Source organism: Aquila chrysaetos, chromosome 11 (genome assembly GCF_900496995.4).
Source record: "Aquila chrysaetos chrysaetos chromosome 11, bAquChr1.4, whole genome shotgun sequence".
NCBI classification, from domain to species: Eukaryota; Metazoa; Chordata; class Aves; order Accipitriformes; family Accipitridae; genus Aquila; species Aquila chrysaetos.
This window is the reverse complement of record NC_044014.1, coordinates 22,845,925-22,870,677: the sequence shown is the minus strand read 5'-3', so window position 1 is coordinate 22,870,677 and position 24,753 is coordinate 22,845,925. Positions and strand designations below refer to the sequence as shown.

The window sequence follows — 24,753 nt, the reverse complement described above, 5'->3', positions numbered from 1 at the left end:
TCAAAAGTTACCTGTTTCTCAGGAGCATAACTGAGGGTAAAAGGAGTGGAACCAACATGGTTAGCTCATAGCAATATCTTGGCTCCATTTTGCTGATTCAACTTTGTGCCCCGCTGCCCACCCCGCCCCTCAATTTTTATTAGCAAGTAACTTTTTACCTGGCAAATAATGGCAACAGGACATAGTAGCTAGAAGCAAAGTCTGTTACTTTGAAACTATGTGAAACAGACTTTCTTGGGTTTAACACATAATGCTTCCAGATTTCCTTCCTACTTTAAGTATTTTTATACAATGAACCTGCATTGGGTTTGCATGGCAAGGTTGGGGGCGGTGGGGGCTACAGGGGTGGCTTCTGTGAGAAGCTGCTGGAAGCTTCCCCCATGTCCAACAGAGCCAATGCCAGCCGGCTCCAAGATGGACCTGCCGCTGGCCGAGGCCAAGCCCATCAGTGACAGTGGTAGCGCCTCTGGGATAACAGATTTAAGAAGGGGGAAAAGAAGACTGCTGCACAACTGCAGCTGAACAGAGGAGTGAGAATATGTGAAAGAAACAACTCTGCAGACCCCCAGGTCAGTGAAGGAGGGGGAGGAGGTGCTCCAGGCGCTGGAGCAGCATGTGGTGAAGACCATGGTGAGGCAGGCTGTCCCCCTGCAGCCCATGGAGGTCCACAGTAGAGCAGATATCCACCTGCAGCTCGTGAAGGACCCCACGCCAGAGCAGGTGGATGCCCGAAGGAGGCTGTGCCCCCATGGGAGGCCCGTGCTGGAGCAGGCTCCTGGCAGGACCTGTGGACCCCTGGAGAGAGGAGCCCACGCTGGAGCAGGTTTGCTGGCAGGACTTGTGACCCCACAGGGGACCCACGCTGGAGCAGTTCATGAAGAACTGCAGCCTGTGGGAAGGACTTACGTTGGACAAGTTCGTGGAGAACTGTCTGCCGTGGGAGGGACCCTGTGCTGGAGCAGGGGAAGAGTGTGAGGAGTCCTCCTCCTGAGGAGGAAGGAGCAGCAGAAACAATGTGTGAGGAACTGACCGCAACCCCCATTTCCCCATCCGCTGTGCCACTGGCAGGGAGGAGGTGAAGAACTCAGGAGTAAAGTTAAGCCTGGGAAGGACGGAGGGGTGGAGGGGAAGGTGTTTTAAGATTTAGTTTGTATTTTCTCATTATCCTACTCTGATTTGGTGGGTAATAAATTAAACTAATTTCCACAAGTTGAGTCTGTTTTGCCCATGATGGTAATTGCTGAGTGATCTCTCCCTGTCCTTATCTCAACCCACGAGCCTTTTGTTACATTTTCTCTCCCCTGTCCAGTTGAGGAGGGCGAGTGATAAAGCAGCTTTGGTGGGCACCTGGCGTCCAGCCAGAGTCAACCCACCACAGCACCATAAGTCTTCAGATTTTATTTTGTAAGTTACTGAAAAGGGAGAAAAAATAAATATGGCTATTTCTAGAATATTTGGTAAGTAAAGTAAAACTACATGGTCTAATTAGCAGCTTAAGCCTTTAATGAATGAAACTATTGGTAATATTTAAGGCTCAGAGAGATTTTTTAAATGGAAAGGGAAACTAATAGAGGTGAAACATTAGGAACTGGCAAGAATGAAAGATAACACATTTTATATAGCCCTATGAAGTAGTGTGTAAGAAAGATGAGAGAGCTGACAATTTTTACACGAAAGGATTGTGATCCATAAGCATTTTAAAACATTTTGAAATCTACAAAATTTTATTTTTAGCTGTGCTGTTGTCACATAAGTGTTTGTCAGAGGCTGTCATTTAGAAGGAGATTCTTGCTACAAAATTTGGAAGAAATAACAAGGAGCAAAGTAATTCTGAATCTGTTGTTAATTAACAAGCACGAGGAAACTGTAGCATAGCTAAAACTTGGGGATTAGTCATCAAACAAATAGAATTTGTGGTGCAAAGTAAAGTTACACAAATGGTTTACTGCACTGGGATATAACATTTTCACAAGATTTGTTTAAATGAGAAAAATTACAGGCAGTGTACAGTGAGTTAGAATTCTAGCTGGACAAGGGAAAGAGATGGAAAACCAGTAGCGGAACCTAGAAGGTTTATTGACATTTAAGAAGAGTAGTAGCTGGAAGGAGGCAAGTTGCAGAAAAAGGAAGACTGAAGAGTATGGGTGACTTCTAGAGAATTTAAATCTGATGCTAGGGATATAAGAAATAAGGAATACTGTAGCCTAAAATATAACTTAATTGTGATAAATTTACAAAGGAGAATACAAAGTAGGGACTGGTACAGAGACTTGCTGAATGGTTTCCAGTACATACAAGGTACCTGTTCAGTGGTTAAATTTTCACCCCAAATTGAAGAGGTCTGACAGCATCAGAAAAGCTGACTGCAGCTGTGCAATCCTGCACTTAGAGGAACTTATTTTAGAAGGAAGCTGTTTCAGGTCTGCTGTTGCCATTGTCCATGTGACTGAATATTGTATTGTTTTTAGGAAGATCTGGAGCATCTGTGCGTGCCTGCAATAACAGCATACTGCAGCAAGTGACACAGTCTGCATTGCTCCTGCTGTGGTTCTTGTTTGCCCTATCAAAGATCTGTATAAGAACTAGAAGTAGGATCCTGGTCAAGAAGGATATCAAGGGTTAGATGAGATTTAGATCTGAAGAGGAATAATGACAGAAGGCAGGTGAAAACAGAATATGGTTTGTTTCTAAACCACTAGGGTGGTATTTGCAATGTCTTGTGCACCAGGAGTGAGTGAAGTGTTAGAGAAACACTTGTTAATAGTGAAAGATACCTGGAGGGAAGTGAACATGGCATTGTTACAAAGATGAAGAGTGAATTGAGGCAAGAGGTAAGTGACAGAGCTGCAGACTGCAGCATGGGACTGAGTGCTCAGGTTTCATTCTCAGCCTTCATGTATAGATGGTGAAATTTTAATTGAATGTCAAACCTAACTAGTACTTGCTTATATACTTTAATTGATGCCCTTTAGAAGTCTGGAAGCATTGGCAAAAGTGAAGAGGTTTGAGATGTGCCTGTAGGTCTAAGAGAATTCTTTATCCTAATGCAAAGCTAGGAGTTATTGATAGGGAAGAGGGAGTGCTGTGATAATTGATATTTTTAGCAGAGTAACTGCAGTAAATTGTCCCTTGATTCAGGTGTGGAGTATTGGCTAATATGTGGGTAGTGGGGAGTCAGGGGCTGGTTTGCATGACTTTGAGGTGCTGATTAATTTGTGTGATATATTTAAGTGCTGTTGCCTGACTTTGAGGGTTTTGAGACAGCCTTTGTGGGTTGGCTTGTGTAATCCATTGTGCTATGTGGTTTTGCTATACTGATATTCTTAATGATTATTGGTTTTCAGTTGAAAATGAGAGCTGGAGGAATGAGCGAATCATCAAAATGGAAAAAGCAGAAGAGATCACCAAGGCCTCCTCGCCATGTAACTAAGGTCTCTCCTGGGACAGAACAACCAGCAGCCAATGCTAGTAACACCACAGGTAAGTTGAAATCTGTTTCCAGAGACCAGACAGCATCTGTTCTAGAGTTGTTTTGGAATCTGTTTTTATTTCATTTCTCTTAACATGTTGTTTTGCATTAATTTTTTTTTTTCATATATTAGTTCTCAGTGACTATAGCAACAAAGCATATCATAGCTTTTCAGGTCCAGGAGAAAGTGTTTGAAGGAGATGGAATACATATTGATGGAGGAAAGCATGGTCCTGTGGCTAACTTGACAGCGTTTCTCTGGCTTCAGCATGCCTTACAGGGGTAGTTTGTACAAAAGGGAATGGGGATCTGGAGAGGTGGCTGAGGTTACGGGCAGCCATGTGATGCAGAGGAGTTGGAGGGCGCAGCAAGTACATGGAAGAGATAGAGAACAAGAACACTGGCAAGAGAGTGAAGGGGAATGTAGCTGGGGAGAAGGTTTCCTGCAGTGGGAGATTGCTGACTTAAGTGACATATTCTTTCCTATGTTCCTGAAGGCTGTACCAAAGGGTGTGGGTGTGGTGGTAATGAGGGAAGAGCAAAGTGTGACTGGGGAGAATATAAAGGTAGAACTGAGGGATGTGCAGAAACCTAGGTATCAAGGAGGGATGAATGAACAGATCTCTTACTACAAATGTAAAGACTGAAAGTGTGCATGCACAGTCCATGAAATTTGAATAAAAGGCTATACTCATTAAGGGACAGGGAAATACAGGGTGCACTTACGACTGTTATGGGAAGAACAGAGGTCTTGATATGGTAAGAAGGCATGAAGAGTTATGTAGGGAAAAAAGTAGAGGGAACAAAAGCAAAAGTACCTGAAAGGGGATTGTGCACAGGAAACTAATGGGTATACACATGAATCCTTTTTCACGTGCTTTGATTCAACGTGCAGAAGTGACACAGTATGTGACTTGAGCTGCAAGCTCAAGAATATAATGTTGGGGGGCTTCCATACACTATTGTTGTATAGGAGTAGACTAAATAGTTACAACTGGTTTTAACTTCTTCTTTGGATAAATGAGTCCCTCTGGCTGCAAAGTACTCTATTTCTTGTGCACTGTAAATTTTGATGGCTCAGACATAAACATTAACAGTGAAAGGAAGCAGACAGGAAAATAGAAACGATAGGTGTGTAAAATACCTGGTTCTGACACTTATTCTGTCACAGGAAACTATTCAGTGTAGTGTGAACGATCCCAAGTGTGTTTCTACACAACAGCATGATTGGTGAAAACTAAGGAAATATTAAATGTCATGGAATTGCATATAACTCAGAACATCCTTCCAGATGAGAACTTATCTCTATACAAATCATGCTTATATTCAAGTTTTCAGATAGGTATTAAATTCTGTGAAATGGCATTATAACTCCTGTATAAAACTTCCCATTTTAGAGAGAAAGTTGAATTGTGTTACAAAGCATGTCATTAACTCTGACCTTGAAGTGCTAGGTAACGTATTAATGTGCTTTTTAGGCCAGAATCCTGGCTTACCAGGTAAAGAAGAAAAGATTGCAAAATTGATCATGTATTCTGTTACACTTCTTAAAAATCAAGTAATGTCCTGCTACTTATTTAAGACATTTCCAAAAATCAAGTCAGCAATAAAACACCACTGTGCAAAACCATACACATTTCACGTCAGTTCATAACATAACTCTGCTTTCTGCCTTTATTGCTGTGCCCTGCAGTATATCTGCTCTTTTTTAAATATTTGTTTTATGTTTTTCAAGTTCTCCTCAGAACCATGAGAGCTGCAAATACGTGAGTTTCTTCTGGAGGAAAACTTAGATTCTTGGAGCATTGTCTCATATTTAGAAATAGTAAAAATCCTTCACTGCTCCGTTTCAGACCCATTTGAATTCTATTGCAATTCCGTTTGTTTAGGGAGAATTAAAGAAATAGGTCTTGCCTTCCAATTAAGTTAAAATTCTCACTTTGAAGGAATGATTAATTCTTGATGCAAGTCTTTGAAGTGGTTGTGTCATTGTATCAAAAAGTAAAGTACACCTTTCGGACTATTTTCGGATTCCTTCTTAATTACAGAAACCCTCTGCACCCTTTATCTAACTATGTGAATTACCTTATTTGTTGAGTCTGTTAGATTCCAACTATTGTGTTTTAATTTGGAGAACTGCTAGTATCTCACCTGTTCATCTATTTAATTCATTAATACCTAGCAAAAAAGAGCTTAGTTTATCAACGTTCTCTACGTTAATGTGATCTGAGATTATTTGTAGTGTGAAGTAGTGATCACAGTAATTCTTTGTTGCTGTATTCAGTGTATGGATTTGTGGTTGAGGGACAGAATAATACTGATCTTTTTGCTTCTGTTTCTCATCAGCAAGCGGAGTTACTTTCATAGATGCTCCTTCTCCCAGCTCCTCTGGGAGCTCAGAAAACGTTTCATCTGCAGTCAGCCCTGCTACAGACAGTGGTTTGGAGTTGTCCTCACAGACTACCTCCAAGGAAGACCTGACAGACTTGGACCAAGTTGCTTCTTTGGGTCTTAATGCAGGAATCCCTTCAAGTGAGGCCAAAGTCACTGAAAATCAAAATCAGCCGGAACTCCAGGTATATGGATATAACTTACAAAGAGAAGTTCCAACTCCCAGCATAATCAGTTGTGGGTTTAGCACACTTACTCTCTTTCTGTCTCTCTTTTTGGTCACAAGGTATATATTCTATTTCAAAGCTTAGGGTCAGAATAAAACATTCTTTGCTATAAGTGACTTGTAAATTCACAAACATTCATTCTTTGTTTTTGCTTGAGACCTTCCCCATTGGCTCAGAAATGATAACTGCAGCCCAACAATGCACCTACGTAGCTAGTTGTACTCCTGCCAATACCATTAACCTTAATTAAAGGAGAAACTGTTAGAGGGAAACACAGTGGAAATCTGCACAACTCATTTTATTTTCTTCAGTGAACTATTTTACTTGAGTTTGTAGAAATTCAGCTGTTGATGTTTGTGCATGTGCATTGCTGCTGCTGTGAAATATAACAAACCTGAACAAAGGCCCTTGTCAGTAAATTTTCCTCAGTGTTGTCTGTGCTTCCCCTGCAACAGTAATACTGTTGAGAGGATGGATTAGAGCTGCAGGGGACCTTTCCGAGCTGCAGATATTTTGGATGGTAGAAGTGCTAGGAAGGCATAGATAGAAATAGTGTGCTGAAATTATGTAACGTTTAAAACTAAAAAATGAGCCAAATCCTAACCTCAGGGGCAGTAAGAACTGATAGGTTATAGGATTATCTTCAAAGTCTTCAGTCTTGCAACCTAGAGTTATGTAAAATAGATAAGAACTAGTTGGAAATGAAAGGGCAGAGAGGGCTGCAGATTATCTATAGGCGCTCTTTTCTCTTAAACTTCGTTTTCCTGCTCCTCTTCCATTAGTGACCTGTGTAGTTTTAATAGTTCTGAATTAACCGTGAACAAGTAAGCCTTTCTTTTAGCTTGTCTAGTGCTTGTTAACTCTTGTTTTGCTTCTTTCATTCTCAAATGACTGATACCAATGAAGAATGAAAGTCTGAGGGAGGGGAAGATCCAGTCAGCTTCTGTTGAGTCTATCCCTGAGGTCCTAGAGGAGTGCACATCTGTAGCGGAACATTCTGACTCTGCCTCAGTTCATGACATGGACTATGTAAATCCCCGAGGTGTACGTTTTACTCAGTCTTCCCAAAAAGAAGGTGAGAGGTGGGAAATGTTGCTAAAGTCCTTTCTCCTTTATACTATTCTGTTTCACTTTCTAAGAGGGTGATAAATCCTGTTCCTCAGTGGGTCTGTAACAATTTCATTTGTAACACTTGTTAGGCACCTGCAAAAAGCAAAAGCAAAGTTAAGAGTGCTAATCTCTCTTTTTCCTTTAGGAGCAGCACTGGTCCCATATGGTCTACCATGTATTAGAGAACTGTTCCGCTTTCTTATCTCACTCACCAACCCTCATGACCGCCACAACTCTGAGGTGATGATCCACATGGGGCTGCAGCTGCTAACTGTTGCCCTGGAGTCAGCACCCATTGCAAACTGCCAGTCCCTCTTGGGACTTGTGAAGGAGGAGTTGTGCCGGCATCTATTTCAAGTGAGTCTGGCTTATGCTAGCATAGTATATGGCACTGGGGAGTCAGATACTAATTTACATCAAAGAGTCTGTTGGAATTTAGTATTTCTGAGGTTTGGCAGGTCTCAGTCTTCAAATAAGCTCTCTGCTGCATTGCAATGAGAGCTCTGAATTGCAGCAGTGAAACAGCCATGTACTATTTTCTTCAGACCAGGGCCAAGAAGGATGAAGGTGATTTGAATGAACTATTACTGTGGGATAACAGGGTGTTTCAATATAATTGGTTTTGAGGTAATTATGGATGCAAGTTACCAGCTTAGTTGTAGGCAGAACCTTCAGAGTACCAAGCTATTAATTACACAAGGGCCATCTCAGGCAGGCCTTCTCCCAAATTCCTTCTCCCCTAAGAGGATATGTGGACTTGGCAAAAGAACAAAGTTGTAGTAGGAAAAGTGTTACAAGCAGAAGGCAATTAAGTATTTTCATCTTCGCTAGCAAAAAGCAAGACCAGGAGGTTGTTTTTTGAAATACCTCTGCTATGGGAGACAATATGTGTATCTCAACGGTGTTGCAGGTGATGCCTGCAGTGCCACAGTACTGCTACTTACAGCACATAATGACTAGCCTTTGTAATTCTTAAAAGGTTTTTTTTGTCTCTTGTTTAGCTGCTGAGTGTTGAACGGCTCAATCTGTATGCAACCTCCCTCAGGGTGTGCTTTCTTCTCTTTGAGAGCATGAGAGAGCACCTGAAATTCCAGCTGGAGGTGAGTTTTTTTGAGTATCACTGGGTGCCTAGTAATAGTTTATTGGGCTTCAGTTAAATGCATATAGCTAGGCAGTAAGATATAGTCTAAATATTAATTTACCTTTGTATAAATGACTCAGTGGGTTATGCGTAGGCTTTGTATGCCTTTTCTTGTTGGATAATAAAATGTCTTTGAGACTGGTGTACTGCGCTGCTTGCCTTCATACTCTTTCTTTAGAATGGTAAATCCAGGTGCACTGAATTGTAGAACTATTTGAAACCTTTTTACAACCTCCTTCAGAATGAGCCATCAATTAAGATGGAGTGTCATGTGGGAAGATGAAGCTTTTAAATCTATTTCTGTAGTCCTCAAAGCTATTCACTGTCCTGCTTTTTTTTTTCTTTCCTTAAACTGAGCTGCCCTGTGTTTCTGCCAGATGTATGTCAAGAAGCTGATGGAAATAATCACTGTGGAAAACCCAAAGATGCCCTATGAAATGAAGGAGATGGCTTTGGAAGCCATTGTTCAGCTGTGGAGGATTCCCAGTTTCGTGACGGAGCTCTACATTAACTATGACTGTGACTACTACTGCGCCAACCTCTTCGAGGAGCTCACCAAGCTGCTCTCCAAGGTGCTGAAACGCGGGCCGGGGGCTGCCGGCCTCAGCGGGCTGGAGGGAGGGAGCAGCGGGGTGCCGAAGGGGAAGCCAGTAACTCAGAACAAGGGTTAGTGCAGATGCAGAACTTAATAATGGGAGTGGTCTGTAGAGATGAAGGTGGCCATTTAACATTTGGAAGCAGAAGAAAAAAGAATAGCCATGATGCTGTAATAATGTCAGAGCAGACAAACCATTAAGTATATGCTAGAAGGCTTTGTGTGAAAAGTTTAGGGTCTTCTGTTGTATGCTTCAGGCTTCCTCAAGTTGTGGGGGAAACTGCCTTCCCCCATTACAGGGAAAGAGGCATGAAAGTTGACTAATACTTATGTTTTATTTCCCAGAATGCCTTCCCGGTTTCTGGGCAGCTGTATACTGTCCATCTGCTGTCTCTGGAAGCGTTGCTGACAGTGATAGATAGCACTGAGGCACATTGCCAGGCCAAAGTGCTGAGTAACGTACATCAACAAGAGAAGGAAGTCAAATCCAGCCCAGAAACCATGAACAGCACCAAAGAAACAAGCAATAGTAAGACCCCTTTCTTTGATTTTTTGATATTAAGCTTAGTCTTGTGCTAAACTTGCAGATCTCGTTTTGGTAGCTGACGTAGTAAGCTCCTTAAATATATGTTTTCAGTCTTCATGTTGCATGTTTTATAACTACACACTTATGTTAATAACCTTGATATTTGTAAAATTTACAGATAGTAAAATGTGCCCCTCATGTGAAGCTTTATAAAAGGCCATGTCAAGACTGGCAGTCACAACAGAAGGAGGGTATGCCATGGAATTCATATAGACAAAATACTGAGGATACTGAGGAATCACAGTTACTGGGGGGAACTCCTTTGAATAAGCACATGTTGAGTTTAGAGTGATCAGTTCATTATTCCTCTGTTGCTAGCTCTTTCCTTGGCTTATGGGTTTGTTTATGTGTGGGTTGTTTGTTTTATTTTTTTTTCTTTTTTTTTTTTCTTTTTTTTTTTAAACTTATACAGATAATGAGAGGGTACTCAGTGAGGGAAAATCTTCCAGTGCAGTTTCAGAGCCAGCTGGGGCATGTCCTCCCACCAGTGGGTGCCTTATGGCTGACCAGATGAAGGAGGGCTGCATGGAATTGGAAGGAGGAAGTGAGGCAGGTAATAGTCGCCGTGGTACCCTGACACTCTGTGTATCTACTGAGAATGGTCCTGACATTCGCTGACTGGTCTTGCTATACTGTAGACCACTGTAGCTATTGTGTGTTCAAAACTAGGAAGAGTATGTGGTGGATATTTGTTTATTATACGTGTGCTATATATGCCTACTAACTGTTGCATTTCTTCTGGGAGGGAGTTAGATCTGGTGGGTCACTTTGGGGCAAAAGTGAGTTAAATTCATACCAGTGCTTAGTATTTTTAAGGTAGTCAAGGGCTGTCCAGGGGATCAGTGATTCCAGCCAGAAAATTAAATCTTGTGGATGTATGAAATTGTCCAGGACAAGAAGCTACTATGCAATTATGCTGAAGAAAATGTGGGTGGGAGGAATGTAGTAATTGAATAGTAGGAGTGTGACTGCCATTTGCAGGGCAGCACATTGGAGCAAAACTCCATGACTGAAAGTTATGATGGGACGCTGCAGTGGGCTGAGTGCCACTCTGAGGATAAGTTTGACTGTAATGACGCTTTGTCCTTCTAGCTGAGAAGAGTATCCCCAGGAAGCCTACTCGATTTTCTTGTATCCTTCCAAGCCCTCAAGAACTTATGCAGATTAAGAAAAAAAAGAAGGTATGATTTGGAATATACTACAAATGAATCTTTGAGTGTTCTCCTTGTTTTCCATCCCATGTGGGCTTTGCATGACGGGTCATATCTCAGAAATTTTGAGTTCTAGTCTCTGCTGATAAGAATTAAATAGTCACTGAAAATCCTGCTACGCTGCAGAGACAGCAGTGATTATTATCTGTTCTGGTTTAGTTGTGCTAAAAGTTGCAAGAGGTGTTGGGGAAACTTTGTGGCACAATTTGTAAGCTAGGTCTGTCTGATTCTGGGTGGGAAAGTTGCTGGATCTAGTTGCATTATATGGAGATAATAAGGTACTTTGATCAAAAAGGACAAGTTCCCTGCTCTTATCAAAGCTGTAAATGGGGAGCATACCGAGAGGCCTGTGGTAGAAATTAACAGTCTAGCCTGCTATTCTGATTTTTTATTCCCATGTTTGTTTATCATAAGGATGACTGAAAAAATTGTCCTGTGTGGACAAAGCGCCATGGACAATGGACAAAAAGCCATTCTTTGCCTATAGGTCTGTTTCTTTGAACCTCATTAATCCATGTAACAGTCTGAACTTTGTACAGCTTTTCCATTCCCTGAGTGGTTCCAGTCTATGTCTAGTGTTGACAAAAGTGCTCCATGCTGATGGCTTTGTACTTATCTCCTGTCCTGTGTCAAACATCAAGTAGTGTTCTGCTTGTTCACCTCCAGAGACAGCGGATGAATATGATATCTAAAGTCCCTATGGGTTACGTGGGACTGGTTTTTTTTGGTTGGGTTGTTGTTGTTTTTCATTCACAGATGTTCTTTGTACAGATTTTGTTCTCTTTGCACAACATATACATGAGGTAGTTAGGTTATTTAGGAAGTGAGAGATTACTAAATTTCAATATGAAAATGGCACGTATTCTGGATGAAACATGAGTGGCCATAGTAGTTGTGGGGTAAGGAGCCAGATGATATATTGGAAAAAGAAATTAATGTCTTTGAACAATTAATTGGTGGTGAAGAGAAAGGGTTTTGATTTCTACCTGACTAAAAGGCTTCTGACCTCTCCCTGCAGCATAGGTGGTTTTATTTTACATTATTATATGGGAGTGGTGGTCATATTTGTTTAAAGTTACTTAAACAGCAATACTGAAGAAAGTACAACAGATCTCTTTTTACTGCCATACTAATCTGTGCTTTGTGATCTGTTCTGGCAGTCTCTGGATCTGAATGTAATTTAAAGCATTCATTTCTCTCTAGGAAGTCTGCTGCAGTACTTAGGAACTTGGTTCTTTACCTATAACACAGTGCTGCAGTGGGATAATGCTAACTGGCTTCCCGAGCCACAAGGACAGTGGGCGGAAGTGATTGTCTGCACAGTCTTCAGAGGAACCACCAAGTTTTGGCATTAGCTAATTTCTAAGAAATGAATATTGATTTAGTTAATATTTCATTTGTAACCCTTTGCTTTGCATTAAATCTAGCTTTTATGGCAGCTTTGCTGATGGACTTTGTGTGAAAGTCCATTGTTGAGAAGGGAGCTTGCATAGTGCTTCTACTGTTCTAACAGAAAACCTCTGATAATACTTCAGCTTTACTGTGCTGGAAAACAAGGTCAGAAGAAATGAAGAGCATTGTGAGTGGCTGAGAGTTCCTTAAAGTTCCAGGTAGTCCTAGAAAAAGGGCAGTGCCTTACACTACAGCAGAGGGCAGAAAGGTGTTCGTAAATCTGTTAGTTTGCCCAGGGAAAATCCTTTCCTCACCTTAAATCTGCTAATGGTTTCATCCTGAGCATGTAAACAGGGCACACAAAACATTCAGCTTAAGTGATGTTGATGCTGACATGGCACCAGCACATTCTGCTTCCTTTAACCTCTGAAGTACTAAACATTACCACAGCTGGAAGGAGGAAAAAAGCTAAATAAAAGCAGAAAACAAATTATGCATCAAATGGAAAGTTTTCTTTGATGTTTCCAAAGGCAATGAACAGAAGCTCAGAAGCATAGGACTGACATGATTATAAATGCAGTGCAAGCTGCCAGCAGTCTGGTCTCCTTTCAGGTGGTCTTAAGAAGTATAACCAGTCCATAGAATACCCTAGGGCTTGGGTTACAGGATTTACAGCTGAACAGAAATGCTGTTAGTGTCATACAGTCCCTTCAGGCCGGGGCAGCACTTGGTTATTATTTTGTTATGCCCTCACAGGGTCCTTGTGCACTCCATGCTATTTCAGGGTCTGTGTTTCAGTGCAATTTGAGGATGTTCACACAGGCAGGGGAAGCAGAGCAGAGGGCTGGTGGCTTCTAAGGCACTGAGAAACCCAGGGGAGCTAGTAATCATGATGGTCACGAATTTAGTTCACTAGGTCATCGCTAGCAGTTTGATCGTGATAGGAGCTAACAGGGAACTGACATTTATTCTGGTGCCTTAGTAAAGTTCATACAGTTGTTTGTGCTTTTGGTTTTTCTGAACACCACCAAGAACATTTAGTTAACCCTTTCTTAGTCAGGTGTTTTATTACACCATGACTGTGGTACAGTCTAGTTCCCTAAAATGAGAATCAAGCAGGGCAGAGTAGTTGACTTCCCTTCAAAACCAAAAACGTACCTGCTCTTACCAGCCTACAGATACCCTTGTAATGCTGAAATACCAAATGTTCCTGGGACTATGTCTCACTAGCAGAATGTTTTCTGGTTCTTAGTTTAAGTTTTTTCAGCACTTCTTCCTTGCACCTGCTGAATTAGTGCCAAGGGTTCTTGCTGCATGTCTCCTGGCACTGAGGTAGCGTATGAGAGCCTGGAGCCAAAGGGGACAGAAGAGGGCATGGAGCAGTGCTGCTGTTGTAACTGGGTAGAGTTGATCTTGCCACATGTCTGGAGTTCATCAGAGACCTTCCTCTGCTCTGTTTACATACTAGAGCAGGTGAGGCATTTGAGTTAGCAGTGCTAATTGCTTGGTGAAATGTCAAAGCTTTTCAAAGACAGCAGCTCATGCTTGCTCTATCCAGTATTATTTGATGGTGAATCCTTGTGATGAAATGCAGGTTTTCTGGCCTTGGTTAGCCTTCTTGATGGATTACACAGTACAATAAACTTGATCATGCTGAGGTTGATCTATTTTCTACTTTTGCTTTTGGTTCAAATGCCAAGAACAATCTAAAGTAAGAAATGCACTTCAAGCTTGTAATTATCAGAATGTCTCCTTCAGCTCCTGATAACCGGCACAGAGCAGTTCAACCAAAAGCCAAAGAAAGGTATACAGTTTCTGCAGGAGAAGAACCTTCTTGCCACCCCCATCGACAACAATGAGGTGGCCAGGTGGCTACGGGAAAATCCTCGCCTGGACAAAAAGATGATTGGGGAGTTTGTGAGTGACCGTAAGAACATAGACTTGCTGGAAAGCTTTGTTGGGTGAGTATCTTTCTGTATCTCTTAATTCAGAAAGGGGTGAAAGTTAAAAAAGAGTTCAGTGATGAAAAAAGCAGTAGAACAGTAGTTCCTGAGGCACTGGATTTGTATTGCTTGGTTCTCTGTGTACCACCATGCCTTAATTCTATGCACCTCTTGCATATGGTAACACCCTAGATACCTATAATAGTATGATACTCGAGCTCCTTTCAGTAGGGCCAGTATCTGTGAAGACTGGAGAGATGATTACATACATAATCACCTGTAGGACTGTTGACTCTCTTTTATTGGTTTTTGCATGTTAATGGTATATTTCTTCTCTCCTCACCCTCCCCTCTTTACTTCTGTTCTCTATGAAATCTAGTATTCTGATGCTGAAACAAACAAGATTGTAGTCAGTAAGTTTATCCTACCTTTCCCATCCTGTTTCATTTCCTCATTGCATTTCATTCTTCTTGCAGGACTTTCAGCTTCCAAGGTTTAAGGCTGGATGAAGCTTTACGGCTTTATCTAGAGGCCTTCAGATTACCAGGAGAGGCGCCGGTAATCCAGAGACTGTTGGAAGCCTTCACAGAACATTGGAGGGTGTGTACTTGGTGGGCAGAAAGCTCAAAACTGCATTCTTTCTTGTGCATCTACTTGCCATGATGGACATGTCAGATCAAATTGCCTATGATAAGCTTACTGTGCCCTGCAGGCAGCAGCTGTTGTTTTGTAGGAGATGGCAGTGGTGCATAGATTTCCAGGGTGCTTTTTGGAAGCTGGAGCCAGAGCCTGGGATTTTTGTTTGTCCCAGAGATGGTTCGGTACCATGGGTAGGAAAACGGCTGTCTTGGGTTACTGATATCACTGTTCCTGTAGGACTAATCTGTGCATACATTTGCCTTTCAGAAATCAAATGGATCCCCATTTGCTAATAGTGATGCCTGCTTTGCCCTGGCCTATGCAGTTATTATGCTGAACACTGACCAGCACAACCATAATGTCCGCAAGCAGAATGTCCCAATGACTCTGGAGGTGGGTGTTAACAGTGTAGGCACCTGTCTTCTCTGGTTTTGACAGCAATGTAGTACCTGTTTTTATCTCAGTGGCATTCTCTTTTTTCCCTGGCATTCATCACTCATGCACACAATAAGCTGGTGTGCAGCACTGAAGTTGAGTACAGTTGGAGAGAGGAGCTGTGGACAAGGGGCAGTCTGAAGAATTAACAAGCTTAGCAGACAACTTGCCAAGTTTGTCAAGAGGCTTGTGTCTGTGTGAGCAAACTGTATCCTAAGACATAGTAAGAATGAGAAGGTTATTGAACCACTGTGGGCTTCTAGAGAGTTCAAGTCCTGTGAGTGTCAATGTAGTGGTACAGACCTGTCATTCCATGATGTCCAGCCTCAGCTAAGGATGTGTATGTTGTGTCTCTGTTCTTTCCTTGTGAGCAGAGACAGGAATTGCTGCACGCTACTGCCATAAAGAATAGCATTTAGTCTTTGAACTTTGAGGCTGCATGTTGAAGAACACAGGAAAATCTCCTTCTGGTCCCATGAAAAACAAGCTGAGTACTGATCCTAGCCAGGCAGTTAAAGCTGGAGATACTAGGAATTAACGTTGGTGTAACTTTTTTCAGGAGTTTCGGAAGAACCTGAAAGGTGTGAATGGAGGCAAAGACTTTGAACAGGACATATTGGAAGACATGTACCATGCCATCAAGTAAGAATCAACCTGTCAACTGCTCATATGCAGAGAGCAAACTAGAATTGTTTGGTCTGTGAGACCTCTGGAGAGTACGGAGAGAGACTGACCGATCATGTGTCTGTTTGCCTGTGGGGCTGTGGTAACAAGCCTGTCACAGTGATTGCACTGGATTTGTATCTTTGGATTCTTGCCATGGTATTTTAATCCACAGAGCTTAAGCTAAAATTAAAAAACACATTACTTCCATCAACATGTAAAAAAAATGGCTGAGCAAGACCAGCACATGTGGAATGCTGCATCTAAGGTGGCTCTATTCTCCAGACCAGGCCTTTAGACTTCTTCAGAACTTTTTATGTATTGCTAGAGATAGTATCTTGTCCCCAGGACAGCACTGGTGCCCTGACATAACATGTCCAGGTCTCAGTTTCTTATGTTCTGCTTTTGAGCTCTTCATATGAGGTTGCTGCCTGCACCAATCTCTTCTGCCACCCCTGAAACTCTTGGCACACTGACTGGTATTTGAGGAGAATTCCTGGTGGCTGAGGCCCTTTTGTGCACAGACTAGCTCTGGGCAGGGAGCTTTAATAATAGGTCAGAAATCTAGCCTATCAGTAAATCCAGGCCCAGCCAATTTGAAGCTGAGAGGATTATATCTCTGAGGAGACAATCTGTGGCAGGCAGTGGCTCGGGCTGGAAGCAGGGCAGTGTGATAAGGCTGACCCTCCCTCCCTTTTGAGCCTTCTCTGGGAAGGTGGGGATGCTGCCTGTACTGAACATCTAGAAATTCTTCAAGAGGTAGCTCTTGCTTTCAAGTAGAGCTCTAGTTTTGATTGGCCTCCCTCCCCTGAGGGTGTTCTTAATGTGTTGAGTAGTACCCTGAGAATATCCTCATATCTCTCAGTTATGCAGTGCCTCTGTCCCAGTCTATTCCCCTTTATTCTCCCTTCATCAGATACTTCAGCTTTTTCAGTATGTTCTATGGCTAAAACAATTAGTATCATTTCAGTATTGCTCCCTCTTGGATAGATTGCCCCAGTGTCATAGATGAGATTGAGGAACTGTTTGTTTTATTTGTATTATTAGGGGGAAAAAAAAAATCAGACTGTAATCTGTACAGAGCAGTGCATGATCTCTTCAGGATCTCAGCATTTCACTTTTGAGCACAGTTTAATTTCCTGAGACTTTTCAAGTAAACCCATTCACTTTCTTCTGTCTAATCAAATATGGGTTCTTAGAAAAAATGCGCTATTGAATGCAAACATATTTTCCTGTATAATCTCAGTAATGACTGCTCTTGTCAAAATATGCAGGCACCTGAAACTGAGAAGAGCTTATTTGTTATGCATAAATCAAGAGGAGTTTTTTTATAGTTGTTTTTAGCACGTGAAAATTGCTCGTTTGGCAACTGAAGCACGTTATTTTTTGATTGCTGCAGAAAGACCTCTACTTTTCAGATTGGTGCAATTCTTAGTAGATTTGAGACTCTTGTTCAATTAGTTGGTCATTTGCAGAGGGTTGTCTCTTGTGCAATGTTACCCAAGTCTAGGGAGTATGTATTTAGGCTTGATATATTTTAATCTGGGATTGCAAGTACTACTTGGCATTAATCATAATTATTTTATTATTTTATAGCTTTAATCAAGTTAGAGTAAGGAGCTGTGGTACCCTGGTTATGAATCACCCATCATACATTTGGTTTCTTGATTTATCTTTAATTTTGCACTACTTGGCTTTCTGATATTTGACTTTGGCATACTACTCATGCCTACTGTTGACTGCAGTGGTACAACAATTTAATTTTTTTTTTATCTCGGAATAATGAGATATGCAGAGCACTCTAACAGGATGAGAGTTGGGATGGGGGAGTGAAGCTATGCCAGTGTGCTGTCCAAAATTTCCCATCATTTAACTGCAGTATGTATTGTATTTTGTACTTGTAGTGTTAGGTAGCTGCTTCTTCAATACTACCCTTACACAGTTGATGCTGGGACACAGCAGACGTGATATCCATGATATCAAAGAGGGGCAGCAGAAGCAGGCAGGTCTAGGAAAATAGAATGTTTCTGGAGCTGGCAAAATCACTCCAGAGTAGGTATTGCTTAGCTTTGGGACCATATAATGAAAGGCACTGTGTAAATGTTAGGTTTGGCTCAGAATGAAAAATTCAACCTTTCTGCCTTCCTTCCTTGTAGAAATGATGAGATAGTGATGCCAGAAGAACAGACGGGCCTGGTGAAGGAAAACTATATCTGGAATGTCCTGCTACATCGCGGTGCCACTGATGAGGGAATATTTCTCCATGTGCCTCCCGGAAGCTATGACCATGATCTGTTCACCATGACGTGGGGGCCAACTATTGCAGCACTTTCTTATGTTTTTGACAAGAGCTTAGAAGAAACAATCATCCAGAAGGCTATCTCTGGTTTCAGGTAACTCTTGCATTCATGAAGACCCAGAAGAGTTAAAGTGTGGCCATTGTCTCCAGTTTATCTGCTAGAGACATTACAGTGAATATCAACTGTTACTTTTCCTAGCAGTTGAAAAGCATTTTATTGTGACCTACAGTCCTCTAGTTTTGTTCTGTCGTTTGTATTGATTCATCCCATCTTGGCCTCTCTTCGTTGCTGCTCACTGTTTGGCTTGACTGCTGTGTTGTAATAAATCAAAGTGCCTGGGGTATGTATTTTTAAACTCCAGCCTGGTTACATTTAAAAGACCTGCTGACATAACTGTGCTGCTTAGAAGTGAGGGGAAAAAGTCACTCTTAACTTGCACAGTGATGCTGGCAAAATCCCTGTATATGAACAAAACCTCTCGTGTATGAGGCCATAGCTGTGGCTGAATGGGATGGGGGACTTTTTTTTTTTTTCTTTCCCAGATGACCAGTATTCAAAAAACTTGCTATCTGTGAGAAACTGTATTGGAACGATCTTTGGTCATTCTTAGATTGAGACAAAATGATGCCTTACGCATAGTTTTAAAGCTCTGTTAATATACTGCTGTAGCCATGATCTCTTGGAAACTAGACCTTCAACACTACTGCCAATCTCAGCAGCTGTCTCTCTTATGTCAAGACAGGAGATTAGTTATATTGGCTCAGGTGCAAGTGGTCTGTCTGTTTAGACTCACTTCTTGAAAGTGATCTTTGCATCAGCACAGACAAATATCAGAATCTATGGATGAGGATTGAGATTATTTGAGGGATAATAGTAGAATTCTATACACCAGCATTCATTATGAATGGGTGGAGAGGAAGGTCTAAAATGTCAACAGAGAGGCTCTCTGATTTGCTGTCCTATAGACAGACTGGTCTGTGCTGACTTATTACATTGTTTTCTGGTTTTTTTTCTTTCCCCAGAAAATGTGCAATGATTTCTGCTCACTATGGCCTTAGCGATGTGTTTGACAATCTCATAATTTCCCTCTGCAAGTTTACAGCCCTCAGCAGCGAGGTAAGTTTGCAAGGAGGGGAAAGAAGCATGGCTTTTAGCGTATCAGAGCTCTCTTCCTCTGTTAAGCAGTAATACTTGCTTATTTTAGCTATCACAGTAACTGTAGATATCTATCAGCCCCTGCCCAGAGTTTTCTGGAGGAGGCAATGAAAAGTGTGTAGTGAGGCAGGACTTCCACAGGACAAGTTCAAATATGCAAATTTCTTTCTACTCACTCACAAGTGGCAGTTTGTGCAGAGCAGAATGCTATGATGTAGAAGTGTTTATTCCACCTGCTTTATCTGAGGAGACTTAGATCCCTCTGTGATCAAGACAGTGATCATCCACGATCCCAAGCAAGTTTATGCATTTCAGCTATTGAATATTTAGTTATGGGGCATATATGGTGCCAAGAGGGACTGTTTTGTGAGCCGTTCTTCCAAAGTGTAGGGGCTGTGCATCCACCCATCATAAAGGGGTTACAAAAACAAATGCTTTGAATTGTTGGTTGGTGTGTGAAGTCTGGTAGTAAGATCAGCTGTTAGCCAACTTTTGGCAAGCCCCTAAAGACTGTCTCTGTGGATTGTACTGTGAGAATAAATTCAAGGTGCAGTGGTTGGTGTAAGCTTTTTTTGCCCAAATCTGTTTGTGTTACAGCATCAGCCTGTTTTTCCCAAGGTGTTTGATAAGACAGTGTGTGGCAGACCATGCTTTGTGCTAAGGAGAAGATGACAGAAAATCCTTTAAAGGGTCAGAATTCGCAAAGAATCTCACAGCATTGCTCAGAGAACCAGTGCAAGACCCACAGTGAGCAGAATAGAATTGCCACACATACAAAAAAGGGAAAAAAAATCATTCAAGGCTGAAAGCATGGGAGTAAAAAGGCCAAGACAGGTGATTTTTTTTAAATCCCTTGAAGGGATAGCAGAAAGGGAATGGTTCTGCAAATTAATCCAGTTAATGGAATTAGGCTGCAGGGAAATGGAACTGTTTGGACTGGGTGTTTTGTATCACTTCCATTCTGGCACTGGTAGCAGCATAAAGGTACCAGGTTGACTATTAAAAGACAAAGAAATCCCAAGCTTTAGATTCCCTCTTCCTCTACAGCATACTACAGTAAAAATTAAAATACTTAATCCTCTTCAGGCATAACAGACCTTGAGACAACCAATAGATAACACAAGCAGAGGAATGTCTGCCATGAAACAACTATTTGACACAGATTTACATAGTAGAAGCAACTAGAGTAAGCCCTCAGAGGCACCAGCTGTTGCCAGCTGCATCCCATCTAGTTGTGAGACTGGAATCTAGAGCAGTCCAAGGTTTGTGTAAATTAAGCAAGCATGTCTTTTGGTGATGACATAGAATCAGGGACTTCTGGATTTGAAGAAAGCTGTGAGTTCTTGTCTTTGGCCAGATTCCAAGTACACCAATTACTTTCTGCTGTCCTAAATTCCTGTAAGGCTTGGAGACAGTAGTGGAATATGACAACTGAACAAATATTTGAGAGACCGTCTGGTGGAAGGAGAGAAGGAGGGGCTGTCTTCAGGGGCAGAGGAGACAAAAACAAAGAGCAACTGTTAGAAAGCAAGGGAAGAACATCAAAGTGTCACTTAGAAGCTAGTGACTTCCCAGGTCAGATCATCCTGGTGATCAGGCATCCTCTTCAAGCACTGCAGTTGCTTGGCCACTTTGGTTGAAAGAAGAGGAATGGAAAGGAACGTGGAGGGGGATTAAAGTGATTTAAGAAGAGTGAGTGCCAGACTTCTTGATCCACAATTAAGACACATACTGACTCAGTGTATAAGTAGTAGCAAAACTCCTGTGTGTTTTAATTCAGTGGTTGTGGCTTACTGCCACAGTGCAAAACCGGGCGTATTGTTGTTTGCACTCCGAGACTTCAGTGATGTATGTATTCATGTGGTTTCCCCCTAGCAACAACAGAAAAAACAAATTGGTTGTCACACTTCTGCCAGACTTCCAAATTGGCACTTCTAATGGAGTTCACCTCTAGATCAAAGACCCATTTTGATAATAGTTTTGCCAGCAGTCTGGCTGAAGCAAAAACTAGTTTTTCTGAACTTCAGGTCTGAGATTGGAAGAGCCACATTTTCAATCCATCCTATCTCCTGTCTTCTCTGTCCTTTCTTGATGAGGAATAAACATGGCTTTTGCCACATAAGCAAGAGAACGGCAAAGCCCATCCCTTGTCAGAAGGAACATTGCAGTGAGCTTAAGTAACTGCAGAAACATGGAGCATGTTACAGTATCTGATACTAGCTCACATGGTTGCTAGTTTTTTTCTTGGTTTGGCAGCATATACTTGATTGGTTTAAATGACTTAGCACACTTTCTGTATTTTGAAAAGCTGTGAGTGTGGTGAACAGATTATGAGGAATTGTGATCCAGCAATTATTGGCAGAGACTGCATGTCAGGGTTCATCACTCTTACTTTGAATCTTGCTGTTAAGTAGTGGTAGGAGTAGCTTTGCAAGTCAGTAATGCTTTTGGCCATAGTTTCCTTCTCTAACAGTAAAGCAGAGTAATAGCTGCTTCCAGAGGAGATGTACTTTTTGTAGAAGGCTTTGATCCTGGAATGAGTTCCCATAGCAGAATAAATTAGTATTAGTGAGTTTTCAGCAAGCACTTTCAAAATGTTCTGTATTGTTGTCATTCTTGGAGAGCTTATGTCTAGGTGGTTCAGTGATTCAGCTTGTATCAGGTAAAGCATCTTGTCCTTGGTTTTGTGCAAAGTGAATATGAGCTGAGGAGTTATCCAAGCATCGTATACAGAATTGTTGTCTTTCCCGTAACCAGTTCTGAACAGTCTGCCCTAATTTGTGTTGAAAAGAAAACATCTCTTGCTGACTGATTGCCACCCCCTCTTCTTTCCTGCAGTCTATTGAGAACCTGCCCACTGTTTTTGGAAGTAATCCCAAGGCCCATATTGCAGCAAAGACTGTGTTTCACTTGGCCCATCGCCACGGTGACATTCTGCGGGAGGGCTGGAAAAACATCATGGAGGCCATGCTACAGCTTTTCCGAGCAGAGCTGCTGCCCAAGGCCATGGTGGAGGTAATAATAGCCGGCCCATGGGTAATTGAAGAGTAGGGGAGTGAGAAGCCAGCTTTTCACAGAAACAGTTCAAAGAGGAGGAGAGCTCTCTTGCAAAGGCATGGCTTTGGTAAAGTGTGTACAGAGCTAGAAAGCCTGCAAAGGGTGTAGTGTTTGACTTATGTGCAGGCTCCAGCTTCTTTCTTAGGGGTTAATTTTTTTTCTCATTTTACTTTTTGTTGGATTTGAGAAATTCCAGCATTCATTTTACTTGAATGGATTTTGAGTATTGTGCAGAAGAGGGACATGCTTACATGTGAAGTATTAGAGCATAGCATTGGTATTGCCAGGTGGGGGTGACACTTTACTGAAGGGGTGAGGGGGTGAAGAGCTGGGGTTGACTGCCTACACATGGGTGGTTGGGTGTAGTGTTTCATCACTAAGTGAAACATTATGGGGTTGGGGGGGAAGGCTACAGAGAAGTAGACAATTGATCATATACATGTTCTGGTCTGTCTTCCAGGTTGAAGACTTTGTGGATCCTAATGGCAAAATCTATCTGCAACGTGAGGAGACACCATCTAACCGGTGAGTGGTGTAGATGGCCCAGGCAGTCCTTTTTCTACCAAAGCTGGAGAATAATATGATTTCTTGTTTTCTCACTGATGCTGGTGTCTTCTGATTTTCAGTGGTGAATCTACAGTGCTGAGTTTTGTTAGTTGGCTCACCCTCAGTGGGACGGAGCAATCTGGTATGAGAGGGCCATCTACAGAGACACAGGAGGCAAAGCGAACGGCTCTGGAATGCATAAAGGTAAGATACAGGCTGTAAAAGAACCTGCTTTTGTTTGTGGTGACAGTACTATGTGGATAACAGGCAATAGAAGCATAAGTACACATGCTTCTAGGCAGTATTGCAGGTTCTAGAGGACTTGGGAATTGTAAGAAACTACAGAGGAGCATGTCTGCATTGACAGCTAAAGGGTCTTATGTGCTTTTATGCACAAATATAGTAACACATGATAACAGGAATGATTCCCCACAAGAGACAGGGATCTGCCCTTGGCATCACAGTCCTATAACTGAAGACAAATTAATAAATTCTCAAATGACTAATCTTTTCCAAGACAGTGTCAAGGCATATGGTGCCAACAAAATCTGAACCTGGGGTTTGAGCAGTGTGTGGACAGAGGATTTATCTGTTAAAATCTGTCTAGCACAGATCAGGTCTGTTAAAGGTAATTGATGTTAAAGGAGTGAACCAGCTGGCAGAAGTTTTCCTCAAGGTAGTTGTCTTAAAGCCACTATCTGTATATTTCCTGGGAACAAGCTGTGTTTCTGGAGGATCTGTTTGTATACCTTCCCCATCCCCCAGATGCGCAGTCCTCTTTTCTGTCTTTTGCAGCAATGTGATCCTGAGAAGTTGATCACAGAAAGCAAATTCCTCCAACTTGAATCCCTCCAGGAGCTCATGAAGGTGAGAATGATATTGGGCAAGGGACTGGACTGGTGATGGAACAAGTATGCTATGCATGATCATGGATATGTGCTGTGTACTTGCCTAGCTCCTCTGTCCCCAAAGGAGGTCTTGGACCTATTTGCGAAATGAAAGCAGTCATTAGTTCAGCTGTTACATGTAACTTCTGTGCTGGCAGCCACAATTGCTTTAGTAGTAGAGGAAGACATTAAATTGTGGAATGCGTTCTAAAAGCCTTGAGGAGGTCATGGCAAGTGTTTAAAAATATGTGTAGCTCTATGTAGGAACTTAAGGTTATGCTTTTTCATCTTTTCTGGTGTGCTGTGTGCCTAATGAGAACATTCTAAAAGGCCATGTTAGAGGCAAGAGCTGTATAGAAATATTTGACTGTGTGCCTCTAGGTAGTGTGGTACCTGGCTGCTGTGGGAGACGTAATAAGGCTGGACTCACTAGCCTTTGGGCTAGAGAAGCTCATCTTCCTGGGGAACGGTAGTTACTTACCTGGTTCTGGTAGTGGCTTCTCAGGCTAGTACGGAGTTTGAGACCACTCCAGGGTGTGGAACGAATCTGGCTGCTGCTCACCTTTTTCAAAAGCAAATAGTGCAGTGCAACCCTTGCAGGGATGCTGTGTGGGCTGGCAGTGTGTGTTGCCTAATTCTATGGCTCCTTAAAGTGCAAGTACCTTTCCCTTCAGGCTGCTGTAATTGCAATTCACTGGCTTCGTTAATAGGGCACATGACACTGTTGAGACTTGTGGTAAAACAAAGGAAAGGTTTATTTATCAAGGCTTGCTGCAGAGGTTCAGAAGAATAGGTATTGTGTTTCAAATAAAGATAAGTGAATAAATCCCAAAGAACAATACTTAAAACAGCCAAAGCAGAACTTGCTGTTTGGATCACACAAAGACTGCTATGTTGCTGGCCCATGTGGAGAAGTGGTGACTCAGTTTTTGTGTGCCATCTCAGTTCTGGGGGAACATTTTGCTCTTACCTTTATTAATGTCAGGAATTCTCCCTTCATATGCAA

At 42.0% G+C, this 24,753-nt stretch overlaps 1 protein-coding gene across 9 annotated transcripts in view; it reads left to right on the top strand.

Moving 5' to 3' along the window:
- Window positions 1-24,753, top strand: part of GBF1 (golgi brefeldin A resistant guanine nucleotide exchange factor 1) — a 110,652-nt gene that overhangs the window by 75,874 nt on the left and 10,025 nt on the right. For all 9 annotated transcript variants that reach the window (XM_030029926.2, XM_030029925.2, XM_030029924.2 and 6 more), the window contains 19 exons: window positions 3,345-3,480; window positions 5,816-6,045; window positions 6,994-7,162; window positions 7,343-7,554; window positions 8,199-8,297; window positions 8,716-8,910; window positions 9,279-9,462; window positions 9,932-10,072; window positions 10,612-10,700; window positions 13,881-14,083; window positions 14,542-14,665; window positions 14,972-15,097; window positions 15,699-15,781; window positions 17,959-18,195; window positions 19,125-19,218; window positions 22,096-22,272; window positions 22,775-22,839; window positions 22,941-23,064; window positions 23,656-23,727. In XM_030029926.2, the coding sequence (XP_029885786.1) occupies window positions 3,345-3,480; window positions 5,816-6,045; window positions 6,994-7,162; window positions 7,343-7,554; window positions 8,199-8,297; window positions 8,716-8,910; window positions 9,279-9,462; window positions 9,932-10,072; window positions 10,612-10,700; window positions 13,881-14,083; window positions 14,542-14,665; window positions 14,972-15,097; window positions 15,699-15,781; window positions 17,959-18,195; window positions 19,125-19,218; window positions 22,096-22,272; window positions 22,775-22,839; window positions 22,941-23,064; window positions 23,656-23,727 (2,760 nt within the window). The remainder of the gene's footprint in view (window positions 1-3,344; window positions 3,481-5,815; window positions 6,046-6,993; window positions 7,163-7,342; window positions 7,555-8,198; window positions 8,298-8,715; window positions 8,911-9,278; window positions 9,463-9,931; window positions 10,073-10,611; window positions 10,701-13,880; window positions 14,084-14,541; window positions 14,666-14,971; window positions 15,098-15,698; window positions 15,782-17,958; window positions 18,196-19,124; window positions 19,219-22,095; window positions 22,273-22,774; window positions 22,840-22,940; window positions 23,065-23,655; window positions 23,728-24,753) is intronic.